The sequence below is a fragment of the Lampetra fluviatilis genome, chromosome 43 (genome assembly GCF_964198595.1).
Source record: "Lampetra fluviatilis chromosome 43, kcLamFluv1.1, whole genome shotgun sequence".
In the NCBI taxonomy this organism is placed as follows: domain Eukaryota; kingdom Metazoa; phylum Chordata; class Hyperoartia; order Petromyzontiformes; family Petromyzontidae; genus Lampetra; species Lampetra fluviatilis.
The window spans coordinates 8,338,208-8,364,728 of record NC_136317.1 but is presented as its reverse complement, the minus strand read 5'-3'; the positions used below and the strand labels follow the sequence as shown (position 1 = coordinate 8,364,728).

General features: G+C 53.8%; 1 protein-coding gene across 4 annotated transcripts in view; it reads right to left on the bottom strand.

Annotated features, from left to right (window-relative positions):
* LOC144947097 (transcription factor Dp-1-like) overlaps nucleotides 1-26,317 on the bottom strand; it is a 37,367-nt gene extending 11,050 nt beyond the window's left edge. For 2 of the 4 annotated variants that reach the window (XR_013639974.1, XM_078876298.1), the window contains exons 1-5: nucleotides 25,930-26,317; nucleotides 21,884-22,004; nucleotides 14,901-14,995; nucleotides 13,789-13,916; nucleotides 1,977-2,133 (exon numbers count right to left, since the gene is read on the bottom strand). Coding sequence is in view for 3 of the 4 variants with exons in the window: in XM_078876298.1 (XP_078732424.1) it covers nucleotides 1,977-2,133; nucleotides 13,789-13,916; nucleotides 14,901-14,995; nucleotides 21,884-22,004; nucleotides 25,930-26,280 (852 nt within the window). In the remaining variant the exon portion in view is untranslated. Of the gene's footprint in view, nucleotides 1-1,976; nucleotides 2,134-13,788; nucleotides 13,917-14,900; nucleotides 14,996-16,862; nucleotides 16,927-21,883; nucleotides 22,005-25,929 lie in introns of those variants that run through there. The other 2 variants (XM_078876300.1, XM_078876299.1) reach the window with 2 other exon arrangements.
* Between the last annotated feature and the right edge of the window lie 204 nt (nucleotides 26,318-26,521).

The following is a 26,521-nucleotide window of genomic DNA, read 5'->3' as shown; positions in this document are numbered from 1 at the left end:
GGATTTGAACTCGCAAACTTCTGCTTGCGAACCACTCCCTCTACCACTGAGCAACAGAAAGCTCTTGTTGTTTTTTCTAAATCAGATTGAAACCTCAATCAGTCAGCAAAGATAAGTCGGTTTTTTTTTTAGCCTTCAACCGGGCAGTGCTTTCCGCACGACTCTCAGATGGATTTAGGAAGGAATTTTTACGAGTATTCTGTATAAATAAAGACCTTAGTCTGTATGTCTAACCTCTAGGCTACTTCCCAACAAGGTAGAAACCTGAAATTTGGTACATAGGTAGCTTTTAGGATACAAACAGGAAAAATAAATCCAAGATTTTTCATTTTAAGGGCCCTAAATCTCGATTTTAATTGCCCCATAAACATGTTTGCACATGTCATTCAGAAACCATTCATAATATAAGATTGTGATTTTTTTCGTTTGATAGAGTGTTAAACAGCAAATCAAATAAAAGTGAGAACCATTGATCTATCTTTCATTGTTTTGCGATATTTATGATTAAAGCAGGCTTAAACGAAAAAATACGCATTCCGATGGGTACAACTTTAAATATAATAAGTTGAATCAAGTCGCCAACAATTTAAGTTTTTTTGTGGAAAAATACAAATATTTGGAGTAGTTGTTAGTGTCTGATTATAGATAAAAATTGTAAAAAAAATCTAAGCTCATTTCTGAAATGTATTAAAAACTTCTGCCTGGCAAAGAAACAGGCTTTATGAACTAGTTGGGAATAAGAAAAAAAACGGAACTCTACAAAACCAAAAAAAATCACACAAACATGGGCTCAATTCCCGTTTCTCTTTGATGCACAAAGAACATTTAACCCACAGAGACGCGCCTCAATGCTCTTTAAAAACAAACGTGTCACTCGCCGCATACAGTTCTAGGGAAACGACCCACGCCCTCAACAATTAGCGTGCACGAGTTACGGAGGTCGCTGTCCATCGGCCCGGGAACGGAGAACACAGCAATAAAAACAGGAAGCTCGTTGCCAAGCAACAGGTCCACGCTGCCACCACCACCACCACCCCGGCCGGCTGGCACGGCGCTAGTAGGGGGACGGCTCAAAGACGCCACGGATAAACCCGCGGACTGTTACAATCTGCGCAGACGAATGCGACCCCAAGCCTAACCGCAATGCCCGCCACTCCCAGGGAACGCAGGCTTGGGCGCGCATGCGCTCGCGAGGCGGCCGGACGTGTTCCGACGGCAAGGCAGGGAGCGCGAGGGGGCGGCGGTGGGGGGGCGGGCAGGCTGAGGGCGGCGGCAGGGAGGAGCCCACGCGGCCCGCGGTAACCCCACCGTTAGTCGCGCACGGCTCCGCCAGCCATCGTCGGCGCTAGCAAAACATTACGCCGATGGACTGCGCAAAGAACACTTCTTGATGGATGTTTACGTGCAGAGGCGGACACATGAACGGGACGTATTTGTCTGCTTGTGGGCGCCGCGGTGACGAGATGTTAACTATCTCGCCTGGTATACAGGAGGTTGTAGGTTTGATCCCAACCCTGACGCCTGCTGTATATTTGGAGTTTGCGTGTTCTTCCCGTGGTGGTGTGGATTTTTCTCCGGGTCCTTCAGTGTTTCCCTCCACATTCAGAAACATGCGTATAGAGTATTTGGCTACATGATAACCCACTTTGTTGAGCTTTCATTTGTGGCCAGGTCACACCTGAAAAAGAGCTGTATAGCTTAGGGGCCTTACCTGGTAAAATAGTGTTGTAATTGAACACAGAGTGGCAATGGTGCAACAATGCTGACATAGCGCATGTGATGGGTAGGGTATGTTGTGGGTTTGTGTGGGAACATGGTCTCGGGTGTGAGTATGTTGGCTCTGGGGCTGTGTGTGCGTCCACTGTTTGGCTGTATACACGGTGCTAGGCATGTGTTATGTGTCTAGGTGTGCGTGCGTTACGTGTCCGAGTGTGCGTGCGTTATGTGTCTAGGTGTGCTGGGTGCGAGCAAGTCACCTCCTGGCTGGCGCGGAGCGTGCTGCTGAACTCCGCCACCAGCTCGTCGGCCACCTCGTTGTAGGTGGTGGTGCCTTTGGCCCTCACCTTCTCACACACGCGCATCGAGAAGTGGCGCAGCCCCTTGCCGCGTTTGTCTCCCTTGCGGCTTTTCCGTCTGCATCGCGCCCGTGCGCGCACACACGCACGTACATAGCGCAGACGCACACAGCACACACATACAGAGCAAGCCAGAACATCACAGTTCGTTAGGAAGCTCCACTTAAAATGGTATTTATTTAAAATACCATGAGCCTCATTGTGGTGAATACAAATAAGAAAAAATTGACAGGAGACAAAGTGCCCTTCACATTATCCGTCTTGCTGCGTTTGTGGAGCTGTTGGACCTAGCTAGTCAACAAATGACAAATCTATACAAACAAACACAGCAAATATTGTGGAAATAACTCACATGGGCCACATCCTCGCTTAGCGTGGGAAGGTGGAGCCTTTCCAGTGGGGCTGCTGAATCCGCGATCGCCGTTCCAATCGACGATCATTAATTTTGCAATCGATTGCAAAACACCACGGAATCGAAAATCCAGTGCCATTTAGCGACGGTGCAGCCGACTTGAACGGGTGTGAACGTTCGGCTCCGCACGGCGCATTCCCAGCGCGATCGGCCAGCGGCAGCCATCACACGGCAACGGTGGCAGGACTCGTCAATTGCCGCGCGGTACGCCCCAACAAAGACGAAGATCCCTCGCACAGCATCAACAGAATTTTGGAGCAAGTGCTGTTGGCGAGAGTAGCACCTATTAAGTCCGAAACGGCACACCACGGCGATGGGGTGGCCAGCACCACGGTCGGCCGCCTCTGTCTCACTAATGTGGCGATGTTTACTACACACCACACCAGGTACTCATTTGAGGCCGAGTCGACCTAGGGGAGGCCCCAGGACCGGTTCAGATAATCGTCACCGGCGTTGACCGAGTCGGGTCACCGGGTTCGTAGCGCAGTCGCGCCGACCGCAGCATTGCCGATCCCTACTCACGCATGCGTGCGCACACGCACAAACACACCGGGGCTGGAGTTTTACTTACATAGTTACACATTCTTTTGTGTGTGAGGACACCCAATAATCCACCGTATCGTATGTTTGCCTCCAATTATGGATACAACTAAAATTAACAACCCCTTCAGGCGAGACACCTTTATCCAACAAAGCTCGTGGGACTTTTTGGCAGTTGTCCCCATCTGGGAGGAGATTCTCTGATATTTCCCCTGGGAGAGCGAGGTGCGATGTCACGGGGACACGCGATTGCCCACCCCGTGACCTCGTGCCCCCCGTCCCGTTGATTCCATGCACGCACAAACCAACGCGCGCGCCCACGACGTACGGATACACGCAATGGGCTGCCTGGGAAAACACGAGCCACGGAAGGGGGTCTTCTCCTCGCCTACTCGGCCACGACAGTGGCGTCTCAGAAACGACGTGCGGCCCCCCGTGTGCCCTTGCAGCGAGAGGCTCTCAGCCACTCCACCGTCCTTTACCATCGAGCGGGCAAACACTCTGCAACGTACAGACGCGCAGACACGCACGGACGCACGCACGGTCTCCCACTCAAGCGACTATTCTTAGCCGGCCGCCCTTTGTGGGCTTCTCTGCGCACACTGTACCCCGCCATGGAAACACCTCCATCACAGCTGAGGAGCAGCAGCCGGTAGGAGGGGGTGACCCCCACGCTGTTGTGGGAGGGAGGTGATCTCTTGGGAGCCGAGGTGGTGAGGGGAGAGGCGTGCCACCGTCGCTAATTCTAGACGTCGACAAGAGCGGAGGCGGAGCCCTTTCCATTACGTTAGCGCTGGGCAGTGCCGCTCACTCAATTAGCCGGGCCACGTGACAAGTCTTGGAAGCCCGTTAGGACTCGCCGCGCCGGACGGGCATGGCGTATCTCGCAGACAGCCGCTTCACGAACTGCTGTACTCCAGAACTCCCACTCGCTCGGCGGGTGACGAGACACAGGAGCCCTCTCCACATCGGTCACCTGACGCTCGAGTCGAAATATTCCACAGGAGCCGAAGCTCTTCGAGATTGCGACGGGATTGGAAATAAATCAAAGCAGTCGGGGAATGTCGTTTTCCGACGCGAGATAACGGCGGCACGGAGGGGGACGCAGCCGCGAACCGTTTGGGTGGGGGGCTGCCCACTCTCCCATCCCCACTACGCACGAAGCTGCCAGAACCCCGAGGGACCGGCCCTATTTTAGAGCGCGGCGAGCGGCTGGGCAGCTGCTTGCTCCTCCGTGCTCGCTCAGCTGGCGCAGGGGGGCTTCATTAACGAGCGACCGTCGCCCTGTCCCGACGGCACGGCTGGTCGAGCGTGACCTCTGTGCCACGAGGTCAAGGGTCACGGTGGCTGCCGATGTTAGAGGTGACCTCTTGCGACCGACAGGGTTTCTCTCCACAAATGAGCTGCGTGCGGCGCAGAGCCGATCGCTCGCAAAACCACCGCCCCGAGGGAGGGAGTCTCGTTTTTGAATGCTTCATCAATTCTCAAAACTCACGCTTTTGTGGTCAGGGGGGTTAAGCTGATGGGAGGCTGCACTCGGTGGCCCCTGCGCGAGTCGCGCAAGGGGAGGGAAGCGATCCTCTGACAGCGCGAGTTCAGACTGAACGCGACCGACCGCCTTTTAAAAAAAACGACACGGGCAGAATCTAATCGCCCGCGATTTCCTCGCGACTTAGAACAGATGAACAATTAAGGTCTTCAACTCCACAGAATCTGGTTAAACCGAGCGAGCCCGGGCAGCTCAGTGGCCACGGGGCCCACGACCGCACCTGACCTCCTACCCAATTGGACTTCACGTGTTCCGACGCGCAACGCCGGGCATTTACGTTACTCTCCGGAGACCAGCACATGCCTTGGCACGAACGACTCGCTCGCAATCTCTCCAGGGTCCAAACCCTTGCCGCTCATCACAGCTGCTTGAACAACGGCTTTGAGAGAAACGAGGGTCGGGCGAGGGATCAAGCAGGTGGTGATTCGAGTTTGATCCCTCGGTGTGGGGACAGCGCTCGGTCTTCACGAGTCTACGTGCGGTCGGAGCCGCGTGGAAACTGCGCCACACGGGGGGTGGGGGGGCATGTGGAGAAGCTGTGAGAACGATGCATGCGGAGACCAGCGGTGAAGCGGCTCGAGAGTGGAGCATGCGGTGCTGACGGCGCGACGATGCGGGCGGGCCCGTGAAAGGGCACGGCTCGACCGGGACGAGTCGCCCGCCCCCATGCATTCGTGAACACCTCCAGTCCCCCCCGGTGGTGTCGGCGAGGGATCGCCAACGACCCCTACGCTGCCTACGTACCCCCTCTGGCGTTCTTAAACACGGCGGCGTCTCGGCTGCGAGGCGAGGGAACGCGGCCTCCAGCGGCGTAGATCACGGGGATGAATGCGCGAGCGTGAGTTCAACGCGCGTGCGCGCACGCAAGTTAAGCACGCGCGATAGATGGCACAGTGAGACGGCGGCTCCAGCCGTCTCTTGCTAAAGCGCCCGTTTTTGTTTCTTTCGCACGAAAGTAATAAAAACGACTGTGTACATCGGCAATTACTTCCGCACGTAGACGTTCGGACAAAAATAACACCGCTACGTCCGAACGCTGGTAACGCGGGGAGGCTGGACCACGCGTGTTTGCACAATTGTGCACGGGCGCCTCAACATCATCATCATCATCGTCGTCATCGACTATCCCCAGGGCGCCGAGCTGCGGCGCCACTCGCGCATGTCACCGCGTGCCCGGCGCCCACACGGCGGGCCACACGGCGGGCCACACGGCGCGCGCACCTGCACCTCGACGAGCGCAGAGACAGAGAGGCGGGGGAGCTGCGTGGGCTGCAAGGGCACCGGCAGCGCAGGAGCCGCGGTTCGCCGACGAAAATCGCGTTGCCCTGTGACGTCCGAAACGGCGGCCAGAGGGAACCTCTGGTGGCACCTTGTGGAAGCTCGCTGGTGCCGGCAGAGAGGGGCATGCAATGAAAGGCCTCGACAGTCCCCGGCTCTCCCTACGGAACCGCTCCATTTGGAGAAATCGCCACTTTCGCTCTCTTTCGAAAAAGGTCGCGCGCGCGCTTCCTCAGCTTAAGTTCTTAGCCTGCAAAAGCACCACCACACTGAGTGGGCACGAGTGGGTAGGAGTGGGCGCGAGTCGGTACAAGTGGTCACGTGGACAGAAGACACGCATGGACGCACGCACCAACAGGCACTCGGGACACAAACGCAGAAGCACACACACAAGCTCGCACAGACCCACGTGAACACACACGGACATATGCAGGAGCTCACATCCATGGACGCTTGCACGAACGTACGCTTGAGCGCACACGCATTGACACACAGACGAGCTCGCACCAAGTAACCAGCACATACGAGCTTTATTTTACAGACATAAACAAAAAATCCCCTGTGGATGCTATTCAGTGCTGTTAAGAGACCACATCCAAAGACATACACAGCGCACGATGGCATGGTGTGGCCAACACCACGCCTAGCCGCCTTTGTATCCCCAGTGCTGATGCTTACACACTGCACTATGTACTCATTTTGGGCAGTCGACCTCGGAGAGGCCCAAGACCGATTCAAACATTCGCCACTAAAGTTGGCCACAAATCAAACTCTGTTGTTAGCCAAGTTTGTAGAGCAGTTCACTAACCACTACACTCCCGCTCCTTCGCAGGTAACTAGCAATGTTAGCGAGCACCTATGAAGGCCAGCACAGCACACGAGGATGTGGGTGGCCAGTATAACGTCCGGCCACCCTTGCCTCCCTAGTGGCGACGTTTACTCATCGTGCAAGGTGTTCGTATGGGGCCAAGTTGATCTATGGGAGGTCCAGGACCGGTTCAGATAATTGGCAGTAGTGTCGGCCGTGAGCAGAAGTCATACCCGGGTCGCCGGGGTGTGAAGGGCAGTGCGCCAACCCGCTACGCTGCCACTCCCCGAGACGCGAAGATCCAAAGACATTATAGCCTTAACAGAATGTTGGAGCAAGACAGACGAGCCGCTACGATCCTCTCTGCCGCTGGCATCTGGAGAGGCAGAGCTCTGCGCCGTCTCTTCCGCGGAGCGTGCAGTGCCTCCCGCCCCCCCCGCAGCCGCTCGTGAGGTCGTTAGCATAGCGGTGAATCACGAACCATTACCCTTATTACGGTGATGAAACAAACACTCACTGTATGGGTCACATTCCTGCCGTTTGCTCAACGGCACGGTGAGTGCCCAATAACAAACAGGCACACACACACGCACGGTCCCCTGTTAAACGACACTCCCAAGGCAGGCGGCCAATGGCCATTAGTGTTAGGCCGCCAATGGGGCCAGCAGAAGGACAGCTGAAGCGTCCGCCGTCACTGGAACAGGATAAGCTCATCGCCAATGCAGATTGAGCAGCTATGATGAGGGTTTGGCAAATGATCACAGTTATGTCCGATTCCAGCAGAACCCATCAGTATATTTACATACTCCCAGCATTCTCACACGCACTCAATAGGTACACTCTCAAGACGTACACTCACTCTCATGCTCATGCACACACTCACACTAACTTACACCCAATCTTATGTTACTCTCACACTTTCACTTACGTTCAAACGTACGCAATCAAACGTCCACTCAAACACACACATGTACACATTAATATATACAGCCACACACACAGCCAGCACACATGCGTGCAAGCAAACATGATGTAGGTGCAGCAGAGGGGGAAACTGAGCACACAGTATCAGCAGACGCCTTAATTCAGCTAAAGGCTTATGTCGCTGTACGGTTTTTATACATTGGATCGGGCATGTGCGCACACGCAGACACGCACACACGCCCATGCGGTCGACAGCAGAAGCATTCAGTGCGGAGGAAGATGCAAGCTCGACACAAACAACCTCAACCGCCAAAGTGGTAAAGTGGTAGTTGGACGAACGCACGGCGGAGGAGGAGGTGGGAAACGCACATCTCAATAACAACAGAACGAACCAAACCACTGCCAAAAATTCTTTTGTTTGCAAAAAAAATTAAATGGGGGGAAAAAAAAGTTCCACGGTAAATCCTCTTAATAACTCACACAATGCTTTTGTTGTTGGGCTGGGGCCTCATAATTAAGGCTCACAAAGGCCGGCTTTATTATCAAAGAATTCCAATCCATAGGCTTGTGTGATGTTAACACAAACAAAGCCCACCCTTGTATTTTCCCAGGGTGACATTTTCACTGAATCATCTCTCTGGGGGCCAAGGAGAAGCCGTTCCACCTGGTCCACAAGGTGAGCCGTCGGACAGCCACGTCAAGTAAATGGGCGGCCATGGTGCCGCCACCTCCACCGACACCCTGCCCCCCCCAGCGCTAACGCCCCTTTCTCGCGAGCAGGTCCCGGCGGGATTACCAGCGGGAGCGAGCGAGTGCACCGTGGGATGCTGCTGGGATGCAGGCCCAGCTGGCGCGAGCCGGTGGCCAGCAATGGGCTGCTCCGTCCGGTGTAGGCCGGGTCTCTGCCGCCACAGTGCTCCCTCCCTACCCTCACCCCCCTCCCACACTGCCGTGTTTATTTTTCACGTGGAAAAAAATACCCGCGAGGAAAATGTTACGTCCTTGGTTTTATTTTATGGACGAGACAAAAGAGCACTCAGCTCTGAAAATACGGGCGCTGCAAAGGTAACGTGAGAGAGGGAACCAAGGTGAGGGCTTCGGAGGTTCATAAAGCCCGACTTTATCTCCCGAATGAATGGAATCTTTATTTATACCCTTCCGCGTCACGGATCTATAGACGGCCATTTTAACCCAGGCTTCTTTCTATAAGTAGACCGATGAATGATGCACTCAGGCCCCCGGTACAAATGAGGTGTCGATGATTTTGCCCAGGCATGGAAACAGCAGCCTCCGTGCCAAGCCGCTGGCGCTTGCTTCCCCGCGCACGGCGGTGAAGAGACATCGCAGGGCGACTCCCCCTCTCCGGTTCTCCAGCCTCAATGTGTGCACCTCCACGATCGCCAAAATACCCACGAACGGTCCAAAGACTCAACGGAGAAGTTACCAAGTGCACGAAAACCGCGTCCGCCCAGTGCGGCCACAATATTCTCCCGTCCGCGCGATTGGCGTCACGTGGTCACAAGACAAACAATCCAATCGGATCTCACAGCGCAACCCCCTTCGGGCTAGAGAACGGCCCACGGAAGCAGATATCACAGAGCTACCTTGAAGATCCATTCAAATGACCTTTGTTCCGCTTACCGAGGGAACAGCAATTTGTCACCCAATCAGCCACTGAGAATAACGTCCGTCGCATGCAAGTCAAACCAATATTTCTCATTATCAGGGCTGGAATTTACAGAAGCAGACTTAACGTGACATTTTTTTTACGTGTGTGCAGTCATCGGAGACCATCCACTCGGTTTAATCGAAGGCGGCGAGCTGCCGCCCAGACTCCAGGATCTCAGCAGTGCCAGCTCAGCACCCTGACCGCAGAGCCACCTGGCCAAGCTACACTGGAACCCCCTCGCGTGACCTCCTCCACGCTGTAAGGCGGCCGTCGCCAGGTTACGCACACGAGCTGCGCAAGTCGTTGCCAAAGAGTTCAGGCCAAGGTGCGATGATTTGCCGCTTCAACCCTCCCATCTCCCAACGCTTGGCTTTACTGTTCCAAGAGGGAGGTGAGAAGCAGGCAAGGCGAGGGGGGGGGACGGTGCCTTGTTCATTTTACGCGTCTCTGTCGGCTGTTCGCACTACTACCCTGCGCGTTGTACGGTGATGCTGCTGCTCAAGCGCCACCACAGCTAATGCGCCATGCTGCTTCCTCCCCGCGGGCAACACCCACACACACATCCATCAGCCAGCCACCCGCTCCTACGAGGAGGCGTCGGCCGTGTGCATCCGGGCGTGGAGATAAATGAGGCCTGGACACCCTCGTTAATAACGGAGCGCCGCGTGCTATCGCAACCACCGTGCACAGTGTACACACGACATGGACACACTGTGCGGGTGAAAAGAAGAGCACGAGACGTTGTGTCTCTGTGCGGGAGAGGTTCATGTTGATAGCATTACACGGCACACTCACCGCTATCACCTGATCCACTCACCACGGCCACATCACCTCCCCCCCCCGTGACAATCGTACCACCCTTCCCAATGCAACCCTCACCCACCACTCGTCACCCTCGGGCCATCAGACTCGCCCGGTCGCACATTATCTATCATCGCCCACACACGTCACCCCCGCAAGCCTGCCAGAGCCGTCGTGATCAAAATTCTACTTCCAGCGCGTACACGGCACCCAACGCAGGGCCGCGTGCCACCCACCCGTAACGCACACAAGCCAGGCCGAAAGGAGCGCCCCCGTGCGAGTGTTAACACTCCGCGCTGCAATACCACACAACGGGGGAAACCCAACGCATTCCCCCGCCCACAGCCCGCGAGAACCGGCCGCACTCCGTTCTCGCGCTGGGCTCAAGGTGACCTTCGGCGAGAGCGTGGCCGCTCTCCGGCGGGTTTTCCTCTCCAAGCGCAGCCCCCCATTGCGGCCCCGTGGTGGCCCTGGCGACTGTGAGGCGCGACCGTTTTGACGGCGGCAAGGCCCGGCCGTGTGGCTTTACCGGCGACGAAATGAAACGAAAGCGCTTAGCCGCCTTTAATCTGCCATTCCGCATTTGAGCGCAGCTGCTCAGATTCTTTTAATTATTACTGCGCGTAATCTTATTTAAATGATTACTATGAGGATTGACCCGCACTCCACCCCGAGACGGGCGTTGCTGTAGCCCGGGGGGGCGACAGTGGGTGCGCCGCCCAATCGGCGGCTCCATCGTCACCACCACCGAGGTGGCGAGATGTTAACGACCTTGCCTGGTATACAGGAGGCCGTAGGCACTATCCCTACCCTGACACCTGTATATTTGGAGTCTGCGTGTCTTTCTCCCGGATGGTCTTGTGGATTTTTCTCTGGATCCTCCAGTATTTCCCTCCACATTTAGAGTTAACACGCGTTGAAGAGTATTTGGCTGCTAGAAATATCCACGTGAGAAGCCACTTCGTGGAGGTCTAATTTGTGATAGCCAGGTCGCTTCTGATAAAAACTCTAAAAAGCTCAGTGGAATTGACCTGGTAAAATAAAATATTGTTGAGCTTTAGTTTAAGCCGCCTGCTATCAGACAGCCTCGCAGGCACCTTGTGGCACCCGGGCACAAGGGGTGGCAGCCAGCTCCTGTGTGCGGTTCAACTGAGCCAGGCGTACCCGCCGGCGCGCACACCCGACCATGCTATCGGCATCACGGGAAGTCTCGCAGACCAGTGGGAGCCCTCCGTGTTGGAGAAGGCCCCGGGGGAAGCGGATATCCCGGAGCCACCTCTAAAATCCCTTCAAGTGGCTTCTGGTCAGCACAGTAGAGGGCAGCACTTTCCCACCGACTCTGCTACTGGCAGTAATGTTCATCACATGACAGTCAAACTGATATTTTTTTTATTCTCAGGATTGAAATTTAGCCAAATTAATGTTAACGGTTTTCATGTACAGTCATTGTCGACAGTTTTTTTTTTTATACGACAGGAACCCTTCTTGCTGTGAAACACAAGTATGTATGTTGAACTTCTTTCGCACCGTATGCAGCCAACCATGCTGATCAGAGGTGCGGGGGGGAAGGACAACAAACAAGTGTAATCAATGTGCCACCCAAATATAAGAAATATAAGTAGACGCTGTTTGTTTTTGGGGTTGTCTCTCCCATGAATGAAAATACTGGAAGGGGGCAGCAGCATCAACGCAGGCTGCGAGCGCAGCGCGTGGCCGAGTTTACTCGGGGCTTGGCCTTGTGCCAGGCCAAACACAAAGCGCCACCGCCGGGTGAAGCTAGCGAGTGAGTCCTTATCAGGAGAGGAGACCTCTCCTCCACTCCAATCCCAGCTGGATTTCTCTCCCCCTTGCTGCCTTTTATAGCCACCCAATCTACAAACAAAGGGCTCTTTTTTACACAGAGGAGGGACTCCCAGCTGGTCCTGCCATGGACATCAAACTTCATGGCTCCACTGTATTGTGTGGCTTTAAACTGCATAACCTTCCTTAATTAGTTTTTTTTTATAAATCCTTTTCCAAAATTGTATTCTGATTGTGCTATCGGCATCGCATCATGAGAGCAGCACAATCCTCCATGGAAGTGGATATCACAGAGGTACCTCTGGGATGCCGCCCTTCAAGTGACTTATGCTCTGCACGGTAGAGGGCGGCACTAACACCTGGCCCACCACCGACAGTAATGTTTCCACACGACCATCAAACTGATAACTTTAATTCTCAAGAGCTGGAATTAAGCCAAATTAAATGCAAAACAACATTTACCGCAAGATGTGTGTTTGTGCGCATGTAGACGTTACTGGCCACCGGGCTGGGTGTCGACTCAGCCACTCGTCACTACGTAAAGTTTGGCAACACCGAGACGAGGTTCCACATCCCCTTTGCACGCGACCGATGGGGCACTGCGGCGGTTTAGCGGAGTTTCAAGGGGCAAGGCGTGCGCTGCCGTGACAGACGACTGCAGAGACAATGCAAAGGAGGCCTCTTTCGTGTTTACAGGCAAGACTGGTTGCCTGCGGGGGGCAGGAACAGGAATCAGCCGCAGCAAACAGACTATGCGAACACAAGTGTTGCTGCCACTGTCAACCGACGAGGTAATTTAATTCTCCGGGACATCACACATCATCCTCCCAAACCAGACTGCTCCTCCCCCGCTCCCCACCCCCAACCGGGTACACGGTAACCGGCACGGCTGTGGGGAACCTACTGGATATCTGTAAAAAAGTGCTTCATAGCTCTTCGGATTCCTCCGGTCTAAATAAAGATTCTGAGCAGCGCACCCTGCTGTCTGAGCTCGGGTATCACGGCTCCCTTGGAGGTCCAGAGCGTAGCAAGCGGGGCTAGCAGCTGCTTGCCCTTCCTCTGTCTTTCTCACCCCCCTCCATGGCCAGGGGTCGCCACGGCACGACGTGTGCGCACACGCACGACACCTCGTGGTGTCCGCGAGCGCTGATGATATTTCACCGATTTATACGCGTGCACTTCATGGAAAGATAAAACAGAAAATATACCGATATATGTCTGTGTCCCCCTCCCGCCCTCAAAAAAATCTGTATAACTTCACCTGCAGGAGGTTTCCGTATTGGCACATTTGGCCAAATCTTTATTGAGCGGGGAAGCGAGAAGCCACGCACACACAAGCGTATCACGGTGCAATACTGCCACCTGCTGGCCGTGGCTGGGCTAACTTGCACAGGGTTGTAACCGCAGTGTGAGACCAATCGGTATGAGAAACCTCCCAACCCTCCCCACTGTCCACCCCGTTCCAGGGTAATCGTGGCCGCGGCTGTGCGCGCACGTAAGCCAGCACACTGTGGAGGCAGTGTGGGTCAGTGGATCACGCAAACTTTGAGAAACACCCTTTCTGTGGGTGTCGGGAAGGAGCCGTACGTAACCCTGGCTTGCCAGTAGTGCCCACAACGTGGATGCAACAAAAAAAACCCCCAGCACTGAACAGATCCACGTTGGTGCACGTGCCAAGCAGACGAGACTCGTGCTGCTGCGTTACCCGCCCTACCGATGACGTCACATTTGTGCGACCCCCCCCCCCAACGTCACGCGCCGCATGATCTCATCTCATCGCGCGGCTCGAAACGCATCGTCATTACCGCTAATTACATACATCCAATGACAAACGCCGGTCGGAAAGCGTTGCAGCATTGATGCACGTGCATGAATTGCCGTCATTGTTGACAACAACACCAGCGAGTGAGCCAGCGAGCGAGGAGCACTCACCCGGACCACGCCGGGGAATGGTCGTTGAGGGCGGCGCCACCCTGCGTGGCGCCGAGCATGCCAGGGGTGTTGGGGGTGCCCAGCAGGATGGCACCCGTCATCGCTGTGCGTTGGGGGGTGCCCAGCATCTGGGCAAGGACGGGGGGGTGTGGGGGGGGAGGCACGCCAGTCAACACACACAAGCTCTCTACAGTGTCCACACTCGACATTCAAAACGAAGGTTTTAGAATAAACTCTCTTCGGCAGACTTGCTTACTTTACAAGGCTGTAGCAGCAGTGTTTAAGGAGGCCTGAAAACAGAGAGCAAAGGAGGTATGGCAGCAGAGAGGCAGACAAGGGGGCAGAGGGTTTACAGGGAGACTGGGTGGCACATTGGCAGAGAGACTGGCAGACACTGGAGGCAGGGATGGATGTTGTCAGGGTGACGGAGACCGGGATTATGGAGGCAAGGAGGTCAAAGCTTTACTCCTGTGTGGCGGGCCGGTACTGTGAACCTTGTGTGCACAGTGAATTTCTTACGGCCACTCACACGCGTCGCATTATCGCGGTGGGAGTGGACATGGGGAGCCCTGGGCCTCGAGGTTTCCACGTGGTGGTGCAGGGTGAAGGTGGTGGTGCAGCATGCGGCCGTGCAGTGTGTGGTGGTGCAGGAGGGTGCTGCAGGTGCTGCAGGGTGAGGTACTGCCGCAGGGTGCAGTGGTGATGGTGCAGCAGGCTGTGGTCGTGCAGCAGCGTGCCATTGTGCAGCAGCGTGCTGTGGTGGTGCAGCGTGCGGTGGTTCTGCAGGGCGCGGTGGTGGTGTAGGGTGCAGTGGTCCTGCAGGGTGCCGTTGTAGTTCAGGGTGCCGTGGTAGTTCAAGGTGAGTGGTGCAGCAGGGTGTGGTGGTCCTGCAGGGTGCAGTAGTGGTGCAGGGTGCGGTGGTGCAGCAAAGTGCCGTGGTGTGCAGGGTGCCTTGGTAGTTCAGGGTGCCGTGGTAGTTCAGGGTGCCGTGGTAGTTCAGGGTGTGGTGGTCCTGCAGGGTGCGGTGGTGGTGCAGTGGTGGTGCAGTGGTGCCGCAGGGTGCAGCAGGGTGCAGCAGGGTGCCGTGGTGGTGCCAAAGGGTGCTGGCTAACCATAGGGGAGTGCGAGCTGGACTGGGAGGCCAGGCTGCCGCCAATGAGCTGAGCCTTGGGGGTGCCCACTGCACTCGTCACAAGCAGCAAGCCACCTGCAGGGGAACCCCACGTCACGTCTTACAAAAGTCCCCCGTCGTGTAGCGAGCAGCTCCGGCCCGCCCGGCACCACTCGCATGCGCTCGTCATGCCTGGTGACCGATTATGGAACAACCTCGCGGTACGTCACTGAGGTCGTTCGGTGGGGTGGGAGGGAGAACGGCCCTGACGTGTGTGGATCGTCGACGCTTTTACGAGTCGTCTCAGCGCAGTTCCATCCCTGCCCAGCGCCACGTCTCGAACGCCCTGGATTCAAGCTACGGCATAATTTTGACATTTCGTCACAACGTCCGCTCTCGCCTCCGCAATGCACGTACGTGCGTTGAACCTCTTTGCCAAACTTGCTGCAACTGGCTGCACATCGTTCACGTTTCAGCATTCCCTTTATGTCCCAAGAGCACTTGGTCTTTTCAGCACGGCACTCCCCGTCAGGGGGATAGCAGAGCGTCTTTCCTGTGTTGAACACCTCCCCCTCCTTCCCAGTCACTCCCTGAGGTGCATTCGGAGTTGCTGCCTGGTCACCCTCATTGTGGTCTCTCCTGCTGTGCACTCATCATACGGCGTGCCAGCTGAAACAACGGTGCAAGTTCTAGATTTGAAGTTTTCGTGACTGCAAGGATCCATAATCTTTGGTTCTTTCGGTAAAGTCACGTAGGTGAAATAAATAAATAAGACACTTTTTTTTCACACCTCCGTGACTTTACCGAAAGAACAAAAGAAGACGGTGCAAGCGTCTACTGCCAGCAGCAACAATCAATAAAAAACGATTCTTTAGGCTCACAGAACGTATCATTCCCACAAAACACAAGCAAACGATATGCTGTTAAATGTAGGCTGCTGGAGACAAATATACAAAGGAGACAACTTCAAGGCAAATAATACATTCTTGACTTGCATCACATCCTCAAACCCTGAAAACCATAAGAAAGCCCAGAGGCACAACGAGTTGTGTTTGTATATTGCTCCTTTTCTTCACGAACACCCGCCGAGCGTGGCTGTGGCTCCCGGCTACTGCATAGGGGCACAGCGCGGTCACTCGCAGAGGCGAGGTGCACTCAGCTGCCAACAAAGGGAGGCAATAATGGGTCACCTTGGTGATCTTAGTGCAAATTATAATCTCAGATTGCGTCTATTGTCAAGAACAGATGTAAACGCCCTCCTGGAATTGTTAAGGACAAACCCTGCCCCCCCACTACGTACACTGCCACGCATACACTGCTCTCACTGCGAAGCGATTGGACTCCTTGAATCTCGATTGGGTTCCTTGCAATCTCGTGCAATCGGTTTCTATATAATCAGCTCACAAAAACGAGACCCTTGATTTACCCAGGAAGGCCTCGCAGAGTCCCACGACTCATAAGAAGGCCCACTGGTGAACGTTGTTTGAGACGTGGGAGCTAAACGGAGAACCCCCAAGCATACGAGGGAACGTTAAAAACTCCGGACACATGGATTCTATAATATCTCGTTATTTCGTCGTCGCCTGGCCGCCTCGCAGCACACCGAGACAAACGTCTATGCAGCAAGGGAGCCCTGTTGTTGTAGCACGAGCCAATATTAGGCCACTGGAGCGATGCACTTTTAAATCTAAATTGAAATGTGTTTTCCTTTAGAACTGCATTTTGTGGTTAGTTTGTTGAACTTCCCCCCGTACCTCCGATTAGCACGGTTTTAGGAATGGTGCGAAAGTTCAACATACGTACGAGCCGTTCACACGCGCAAGGCCTCCACTGACAGGCGTGTTCGGTTTTTGCGGGAGAGGTACTCGGGGGCACATGGTCACCACTTCAGCACGCAAAGGCACGACGAGAGGGACGACGCAGGGGTGGGATAGGGGGCAGCCGACGACCGTGCCTCACTCACCCTTGGTTGGGCTCAGATTCTCCACGAAGTTTTTCAGTTCCCCATTCTTGTCAAAAAAACTGACCTGGACCAGTCAAACGACAACAACGCCAATATTACCGCAAAATATTTCAAAGATCTTCATCTACAGCCCCCTTTGTCAATCCACTGCCGGATGAAGGCCTTGCCACAGCGTGTCGGGATTGTTGTCGCTGTACGTCACCAGGCTGGTCAGTGCGGGTCGGTGTAGGGCACAGGGGAATGTAGAACCAGGACGGTTCCGATATCACTCGCCACTGATGTTAGCCGTGGCTCGAACTCAGGTCACCAGGTTTGGAAAGCAGCGTGCCAACAGGCACAGATGCATGCGGCGACCAACCCTAAAGTGCGATGCTCGTTAGGTCAGATAACGCAAAAAGCTGTTAAACAAGTACAACTATCTTCGTACAAGACGTAGGGGGGGGGGTGATCCACGTGCTGGAATAGGGCCACTGAAGTCTGGCAGACTGCTCCGTCTGGTGGAAGGAAGCCTCATTACTGCCACCGACCAGGCTCCCGTGGGCACCAGCCAGCGTCCCAATCAAGGCCATGGTCTCCATCAACCCAATTAGGGACGATTGCAACTGCCGAGTTCATCCTCTGCACACGTGACGAGCGACACAAGCTTGTACTCCTCGTTGTGATGCAATGATTTGTCGTAATTTGGAGTAACAAGAGATGATGGGGAATAATAGCAATTTTCTATACTTTTGAGGCATAAGCAATTAGAAAATAACAGTTACTACCCAGGAACAAAAATCGTGTTACATAGTGGTAGTTTTTTTTTACGTGGTCAATGTAGTGCCTCTTTTGGCTGCAGGGACAGGACAAACGACTCTTACGCGAAGGGCTCAATGCGTGTATCATAGGCGTTAAGAATCTGTTATATTCGATGGACCAATTCGTCACTACAAGCCCAGCTAGCGGTTAAGGCTCCACCTTGGGCTCTCCCGCTGTGTTGCGTGGTCCCGCGCGTTGTTCGTCACGGCGTCCAACGTTTCTCTCTGCGTGCTGGGAGCTTACGTAGGAACCGAAGCACACGCCGCACGACCCCTAACCACGTGGTATGGAGGAGCTACAACAACTTCCAAGGTGGTGCCACCGCGCTGCCGTTCGATTCCCCACTGCCCTGCGCGATCACAGGCACTTGCTCGCCACCTCGCGGCCTTGTTCGGCTGGGCGATGCCATCTCCCTCCAACGAGGCTTCGTTGCCTCGGCGTCTCCCCGGATCAGTGGCACTATGGGTCACAGCTTTACCCCCGTGCGGCGGACCGGTACCTTGAACCTCGTGTGCCTAGTGAATTTTTACGGCCGCTCACACGCGTGGCATTATCGCGGTGGGGGTGTACGGGAAGCCCTGGGCCTCGAGGTTTTCACGCTAAACGTGATTTTACGGTTGACTGCAATGCGGTCAATCACCTGATGGCGATGAAACGCAAACCTTAAGTTTTACTCGTGCTCATTTCCCGCCCGGCCACAGCAAACATCCAGCAGTGACATCTGCGGGCTGTGGTCAGGCCAAAATACGACCATCAAGTAACCCGCAACGCCTTAAATCTATTCAGACAGGAGAACTTAAGCATGGTTGAGCCTGGTTAGCACTTGCATGGGTGACCACCAGGGCTTGCCAGGCGCTGTAAGAGTGGGGCTGTGAGGTGGCCAGCCGTTGGTGGTATTGAGTATCACCCTCTCTCGTGTGAGTTTTCGCCAGGCACTATGCTTAGAACCAAAAAGTCAAGCTTCATAGAATGGAATTGGCCAAACACTCCAATACAGAAGCTTTGTAAATGTCCTGACACTCAGGGAGGCTTTTCTGGATAAATGAAAGAATAACCTCTATTTTATGAAGCTCCTTTCATATTGAATTATCTCAACGCGCTGTACGCAAAAATAAAACCACAATTACAAGTATAGATACAATCAAAGTGAAATAGAATGCTGAATATGAATAGAAAGCTGATAACAATGTCAATAACTACAATTGAAATGTCAATAACTACTCGAATTTACAATAAAATTACTATAATAAAAGGGAATAATTTTAATTACTGAGTAATCTAATCAGAGATTTTTTAAACATCTTAAGTTACGAGTAAAGCCTGCAGTACAAATTGGTGAGTTTTAAGACAGTGATTTAAAAAGTGAAACACTCAGAATCCCGAATGAAATTTTGAGACCAGAATCAAGCAGATCTCTAAGTTTTTTGCAGTGGTGTATATAAAACTCGAGCAGATCGGTGAGATGTTTAAGGGGCCAGCTCATTCAAGACCTTAAATGTGAGAAGCTGAATCCTGAAGTTGACTCTGTACTTTACAGGGAGCCAGTGTGGGGATGAAAGAATGGGAGAGTGATATGGTCACACGATTTAGATCTGGTTAAAACCCAGGCAATATATTGTAAATATATTTAAAACACTTTTAGAAACGCCAGCAAGCAAGACATTACAGTAATCCAACCGAGATGAAATGAAGGCATGCACCATCCTCTCAGCATCAGGAAGGGACAGCCTAGGTCTGAGTCGAGCTATGTTGTGTAAATGAGAAAAAAGGAAATTTAGGCAATATTACGAACTGATTATATGTTTAGCTACGTGTATATCCCTTGATTCGCGATATATAAATCGAATGTGTAAAAAAAATCAATATTTTTGGATATTTATAATTCAATGAGCTTAGAGGACTCCTGCATCCACCGTGGTTGTGCATGTATGTTGCTGCGTGGGTCTGTGTGCGCGTCTGTGTACGATTGTGAGTGCCTTTGTCTTTGGACGTCTGTGCACAAGTCAAATCGTCTGCTGTGCTTGCGGGAGCCGCACGCCCCAGACGGAGACCGCGCACAAAGCGCCGATAAGCCGAGACACCGCGGCACGTCGACACCACCGCGAAAGCGGCGTGGGCTCAAACCAATTACACCGCATCAATGATCGCCGCCAGGCCGGGCAAGGTAATCTCACCATTCACGCGGGGGGGGGCGGCCAGGCAGGAGGGCACGCGCGGGCGCAGGCTCCCACGGAGGCCCACCGAGGGAACCCCATTCCCGGGAGACGGCGCCTGCAAAGTTTAACGTGAGCCGTCCTCCGTCTCCATCTCACTCTCCCATGCTCGCTCTATTGACGAGGCAGTTGGATCACCGTGTCGGGAGGCTCTGGGCGTGACCTCCCCTCACCTTTCCCGGTCCTCGCCCCCTCACAAATCAGCTGGTTGTGATTTAAGCCTGTCCGCTCTGCACCCCCACAAGCAACGTCTTCCATGGGCGCTCTCTTTATTCTAGTGCCCTGTGCTCATCATCACCATCCGCCACGGTCAAACCACTTCTGAATGAAGGCTTCCCCAAGCCGCCACCATCTCCCGTTTTCTAGCGATGTGACAATACACCCGAGCCGATGTTATAGGTGGCTGTCTTCTCGGCATACGTTCTATTCCTTGGCACCCGCTCCGTTATACGATTCTTGACCATCGGCCACCATCGTCCCTTCCGACCGTGACGTGCTCTGCCCAAGCCCACTCACTTTTCGTATGCGAAAAAATCCCTGGCTGGGTTTGCGTCTTGTCGGCTATGCGAGCGAGCTCGGCGACTGTTTTAGACGTAGCCTCATTGCGGAGCGGCCGACGACAGCGAGAGACAATTAACGGCCAGGCTTTACAATTTTAAAATCGATTAGATTAAAAATGTACTTCTTTAGAACTGCTTTATGCGTTTAGTTTGTTGTCTTTCCCCTGCATTTCCGACATGCACGGTTGGCTACCTACGGTGCGAAACATTTTCAACATATATAGGCCAAGAGAAACAACGTGGAAACAATCATTAATTTCCACTCAAACGGTTCAAAAATCTATGGTATGATCATATCAGCTTACCCTTACGTCTGGTACACATTCGCGACCACCTTTGTTTTGTTCACAGTAATACCTCTTACGTGTCTGTTTTACGGCAGCACTATTGCCAAATGTGGAGGTTGTTATTTTGGCTTTTCCACAACTGGCAATGTCGTAAACGTATTTGCTGAATACGTTGCCACGTGATTTACGGATGTTGTTAGTCACGAGAGGGCCCCGGGTCACTTCAAATGACGCTCGCCATCGACGCTGGCCGGGGTTGGGAATCAAATACAAGTCGGCGGCTTCATAGCGCGGTGCGCTAACCACTGCACCACCATTCCCCAAGTCACGTTATTGAGCCAGAACTCAATCATTCAAGTCACTTGTTCACTTTTGGTCGTTTGCCTCCTTGTCACTCATCTGTCCCTACTGCCATGGTTTCTGTTCCCATGAGCTTAACTCATTGCTTCCTCTGACTGTGCCGAGTACTCGGTCTATCAGACACCGACTGTTTGGACTCATCCACGCGGTGTTCGACAACCACCACACACTGCAGGTCAAAACGCTTCTTCCATTTCCTTCCTCACACGGCTCCACTTTGGAATTGCTCCAATTTGGGCTGGTGCTTAGAAAGGGATGATAAATGTTCCAAGCATACATCCGCCTATGGTTTCTTAACGATAACACAGCATAGTAGTAGGTTTTGACCCTTTTAAACTGGTACAAAACTGACACCTTTTTTCAAGGCATCATGTTTGCAATAAACACAACACAAGTAGTCAAAAAAGCAAACATAAAGAAGCAACTCTGATAATGATAATAATATGCACTGTCCTTGAAGTTGTGTGGACCAATCAACTTCAAGGACAGTGCATATTATTATCATTATCAGAGTTGCTTCTTTTTGTTTGCTTTTTGACTACTTGTGTTGTGGTTATTGCAAACATGATGCCTTGAAAAAATGTGTCAGTTTTGTACCAGTTTAAAAGGGTAAAAACCTACTACTATATTTTGCCACTGGTAAAAGAGATCTCATAGGATAACACAGCAGCTGCAAAGAATCCCTGGGAAAGGTGGAAAGATGCCTAACACCCCCCCCCCCGAGACCACGAACCCCCCCTGCCCCCCCACACCACAACGCCACCGGGGGTGGAGGGGGGCACAGCCGTCGCCAAGTAGCTCACATCTTTGGACATGTTGCCGCAGTAGGACGCCACCGCGCGCTTGCAAAATGTCACGGCGCCGTTTGTCTTCAGACATCGATCGATTTACAGCGGGTGCCTCGGTCTCTCCATAGCCATCGTCCTGCGGAGAAACAAAACCAGAGAAAGGGCTCGAGTTAAACTTCACTCCGATCGTGTCGGTATCGAGGCAGCGAGCGACACCAGCACGCACGTGTTGCAGGTGTGAGCAGTGCTCAGCACGAGGCGTGCCAGAGCCGCGTGGATTTTCAGTAAAGTAACGAAACAGACTCCTGTGCATTGTTCCCATCATCAGCCATGCTCAATTCACTGCTGGATGAAGACCTCGGTAAGCGTCATCATCTCCTCTCGGTTCGGTAATGCAACAAAATCCACCTAACACCGGCACGCGCTCAGATTTCATCGTTCCATATCCGCTGTGGGCATACACTCTCGGGTGCGTTCTCCTTTGGCTGCCATTCTGCCCTTAGTCTCGACCACCGGCCATCGCCCCTTTTAGCCGTGACGCGTCCTGCCCAGGTCCAACTACTTTTCCTAGCAGTCAAAATTACACTTTTAATCTGCCCACTCTCCACCCAAAGTCTTCCCTTTTCTGTCTCTCGGTGTAATTCCACGCACGCAGCTCTCCGTGCTTCTTTGCGCACATTTCAGCATTGTTTCTTGGTGTGTTACGTCTGCTCAATCATTCACTGTCGTGGTAGCCGTGTGACCACCACGGTTGTAAAGCAAAAGACACCTTGACTCACAACAGTGCCCAAGGGTTCGTATCCTGCACAGATTATATGGGGGCCCCAATCATTTACACGCCAAGCGAGGGCAGATAATATCTTGCGTAGGTTCCTGCAGTCAACATCGGTCTCTCGTTTTCTGTGATGATCTTCCCGTTGTTCACAAACCCCGTGGGCTCTCCCGCCACAAGCCGAAGGTGAACGCAGGCATTGAGCAAGTGCTCAATGTGGACAAACGGCCTCCTCGCACGCACAGAATCAAACAATTTTTTTCTGTTGTGGGATTTTTTACGCGCTCACAATCCTCAACCCGTACTACGCGCATTCCACAAGTGCTTTTAATGACCGTCAATGAAGGCTGTGGAACTATGTGTACTTTTGAAGAGACACCGCACACACACTTTGTGGCTGACAAGTGAATTACACTGTTCCTGGGTAGTAAGTGTTATTTTCTAATTGCTTATGCCTCAAGTATAGAAAATGGCTATTATTCCCCACAAACTTTTCTTTTGTGACCAGGACTTTATGTGAAGGAATGAAACAAGTGCACACATTTTCTCATTGAAAATAGGTACATTTCTAAATATCACTGTTCTGGTCACAAAAGCAAAGTTTGTGGGAAATAATAGCAAATTTTTGTACTTTTGAGGCATAAGTAATTAGAAAATAACACTTACTACCCAGGAACAATTTTTATTACAGTGTTATTAAACTCAGTATTTTAAGGCTCTGCTCCAAGGTAAAGGTTGGTGGTCAACTTGAGTTTTAGTGTCACGGAAACAGCTCGAATACTCGCCCCGACTCCCACTTCCTCCGTGGAGTATTCAACCAAAACACCCCCAGCACACCACATCAAGCACGCCCAACACACCCCTAGCACACCACACCACATCAAGCACACCCAACACACTCCTAGCACACCACACCACATCAAGCACACCCAACACACTCCTAACACACCAACACACCCCGACACCCAACACACTCCTACACCCAGCACACCACATCAAGCACACCCAGCACTCACCACACCAACACACTCCTGCACACCACATCAAGCACACTCAGCACACCACATCAATCATACTCCTGCACCCAGCACACCAACACACTCCTAGACCTAGCACACCAACACACCCCTAACCAAGCACACCACCACCCTCCTACACCCAGCACACCAACACACCCCTACACCCAGCACACCATACCAACACACCCAGCACACCAACACACCCCTACACCCAGCACACCACACCAACACACTCCTGCACCCAGCACACCACATCAAGCACACCCCTACACCCAGCACACCACACCAACATCCCCAGCACACCACACCAAGCACACCCCACCAACACACCCAGCACACCACACCAAGCACACCCCACCAACACACCCAGCACACCACACCAACACTCCCTGCACACCCCACCAACACACCCAGCACACCACACCACACCAACACTCTCAGCACACCCCACCAACACACCCAGCACACCACACCAACACACTCCTGCACCCAGCACACCACACCAACACTCCCAGCACACCACACCAACACACTCCTACACCCAGCACACTACAGCTCCTAGCACACCACATTGCATATTCAAGCACATCACATATCAAATAGATTGGAGACCCAGCACATCAAACAGTCCATCATCACAGCACCCAGCATATCACATCACACACCCAGCACATCAAAGTTAACATCGCACACCCAGCACATCACATCGCACACCCAGCACATCACAAAGTTAACATCGCACACCCAGCACATCACATCGCCGACGTCCCCCGTAAGTTCATGACTCGTTGCACCCCCTTTTGAACTTCGCACTCGCGGTCCTACACAGGGGCCCCCTTTTCTGCGAATGAAGAACCCCTTTACCCCCTTGTCTAGGAGGGATATGGGGTTCATTCGGGATGAAGAAAAGGGGCCTCCTTCGCTTTGCAACAACACTGGGACCCGGGCCCTCTAAGGCGCCGCCATTTGACAAGAGCGGCGACAGACGGAGGCGGGAGACGAGGGTATGGGACGACACCGGGGGTCATGGAGACGAGGTTGGGGGGGTCAGGGAGACGAGGGGATAGGGGAGACCACGAAGGTACGAGGGGGGGGGGGGGGCAGAAAGACGAGGGAATAAGAGCAGCAAGGGGGACCCGGGGGAGACGAGGAGATTGCGAAACGAGACGAGGGGGAAGATGGAGGAGACGAGGCCAATGGGGGTCCCCACGTGGGAATGGGGGGGGGGGGGGTCGAGGGAACGATGGGAGAAGATGATGATGAAGATGATGATGATGGTGGTGGTTTTGAATGAGGCTCATTAAAGCGGCGTGGCGGTGATGGCGGAGACGACAGTGGTGGCATGGCGCGGGCGGTTCGGTAAAGAAAAGGAATCTCGTAATTAAGATGCCGAAGACGACGTTGGCGACGATGTTGATGGCGATGATACAGATGATAGTTGTCGAGGACGATGCGAGTGATGGTGTTTTAATGGGACTACGGTTTCACGATGGTGTTGCTAAAGACGATGCCGATAATAAACGGGTCGCAGTCACTGTGCTAATTACTTTGCAGTGATGTGAATGATATTAGTGAGTTTATCGATAATCACGATGTTGACTATGGTTCTGCTGGTTGATATCTGCATTCGTTATGTTGCAGATACTATGGATCATGTTAATTCTAACGATATGTTAGGACGTGATATGGATGTTGAGGTGCAAACAGTCGATGTTAGCGCTGTTTAAGTTGCTGCTGCTGATGATAAAGTTGTTAATTCTGCCGATGTCTCACGATGGTGATCGTGGTCGCGAACCCGACACGACTGCGACGCCGCTGCCGTTCCCGCGTTTAGCGATGGCATCGAAGGCTGCCGCCGATGCTGCTCAAGTAGATTTCGTTGACCACGACGACGATGATGGTGGTGGTGAAGTTGTTGATAAACTCGAGATGGATGGTTTACACGATGGTGGGTAACATCGATGCCCCTCAACAATCACCGCTGAAGTACGGTAGAGGCCCGCTGTTGCCCTCGATGATCCCGATACAAACGATGCTGGTGATGGTGCTGATGGTGATGGTGCTGATGGTGGTGATGCTGATGGTGGTGATGCTGATGATGGTGGTAATGCTGGTGGTGATGATGATGATGGTGGTGAAGATGATGATGCTGATGGTGCTGATGGCGGTGATGGTGATGATGGTGGTGATGATGATGGTGCCGCTGATGCTGGTGATGTGGCCGCGCTTCTTTTGTGACCCCGCGCCAGGCCTCGTGCTGCCCTCCCCACCTCCTCGTCGCGGGCGGCACCTGAGCGAGTGCGGCGGCGGCGGTAGTGGGGGAGGTGGTGTGAGGTGGTGGTGTGGGGTGGCCCCCTCGGGCGGCAGCCGCTTGCAGTCCGCCCGCCCGCGCAGAACGGCCGTGCTCCCGCCTGGTATCCCCCCCCTCCCCCCCCAGCCGCCGCCGTGGGTATCCCCCTCGGCCTCTCCCACCCCCTGCCGTGGCTTCCCCGGTCTCTGGGCGCCGCTGCCCGCCTCGCTCTCCCCAAACTCCGCGGCGGCGGCGGCAGCAGCAGCGGGAGGAGGAGGAGGCCGCGCGTCAAATCGGTATTTGGCGGCGCGCGAGTAAACCGCGCTCCCATTGGCCGCCGGCCGCGTGACGTCACGGGCCGCGTGACGCCGCCGGCCTGCGCCGCCTCCTATTGGTCCGACGGCGCCCCAATGAGCCGCGGGCGTCTTTAGGGCGCCGCGTCCCATTGGCCGAGAGCGGCGGAGGGACGCGCGCCGTTTTCCCGCGCTCCGGACTAGTTGGGCGGGCGGGGGGCGAGGGAGGGGGGAGAAGGGGGGCGGGGCGGGGCGAGGGGAAAAAGGGGGCGGGGCGAG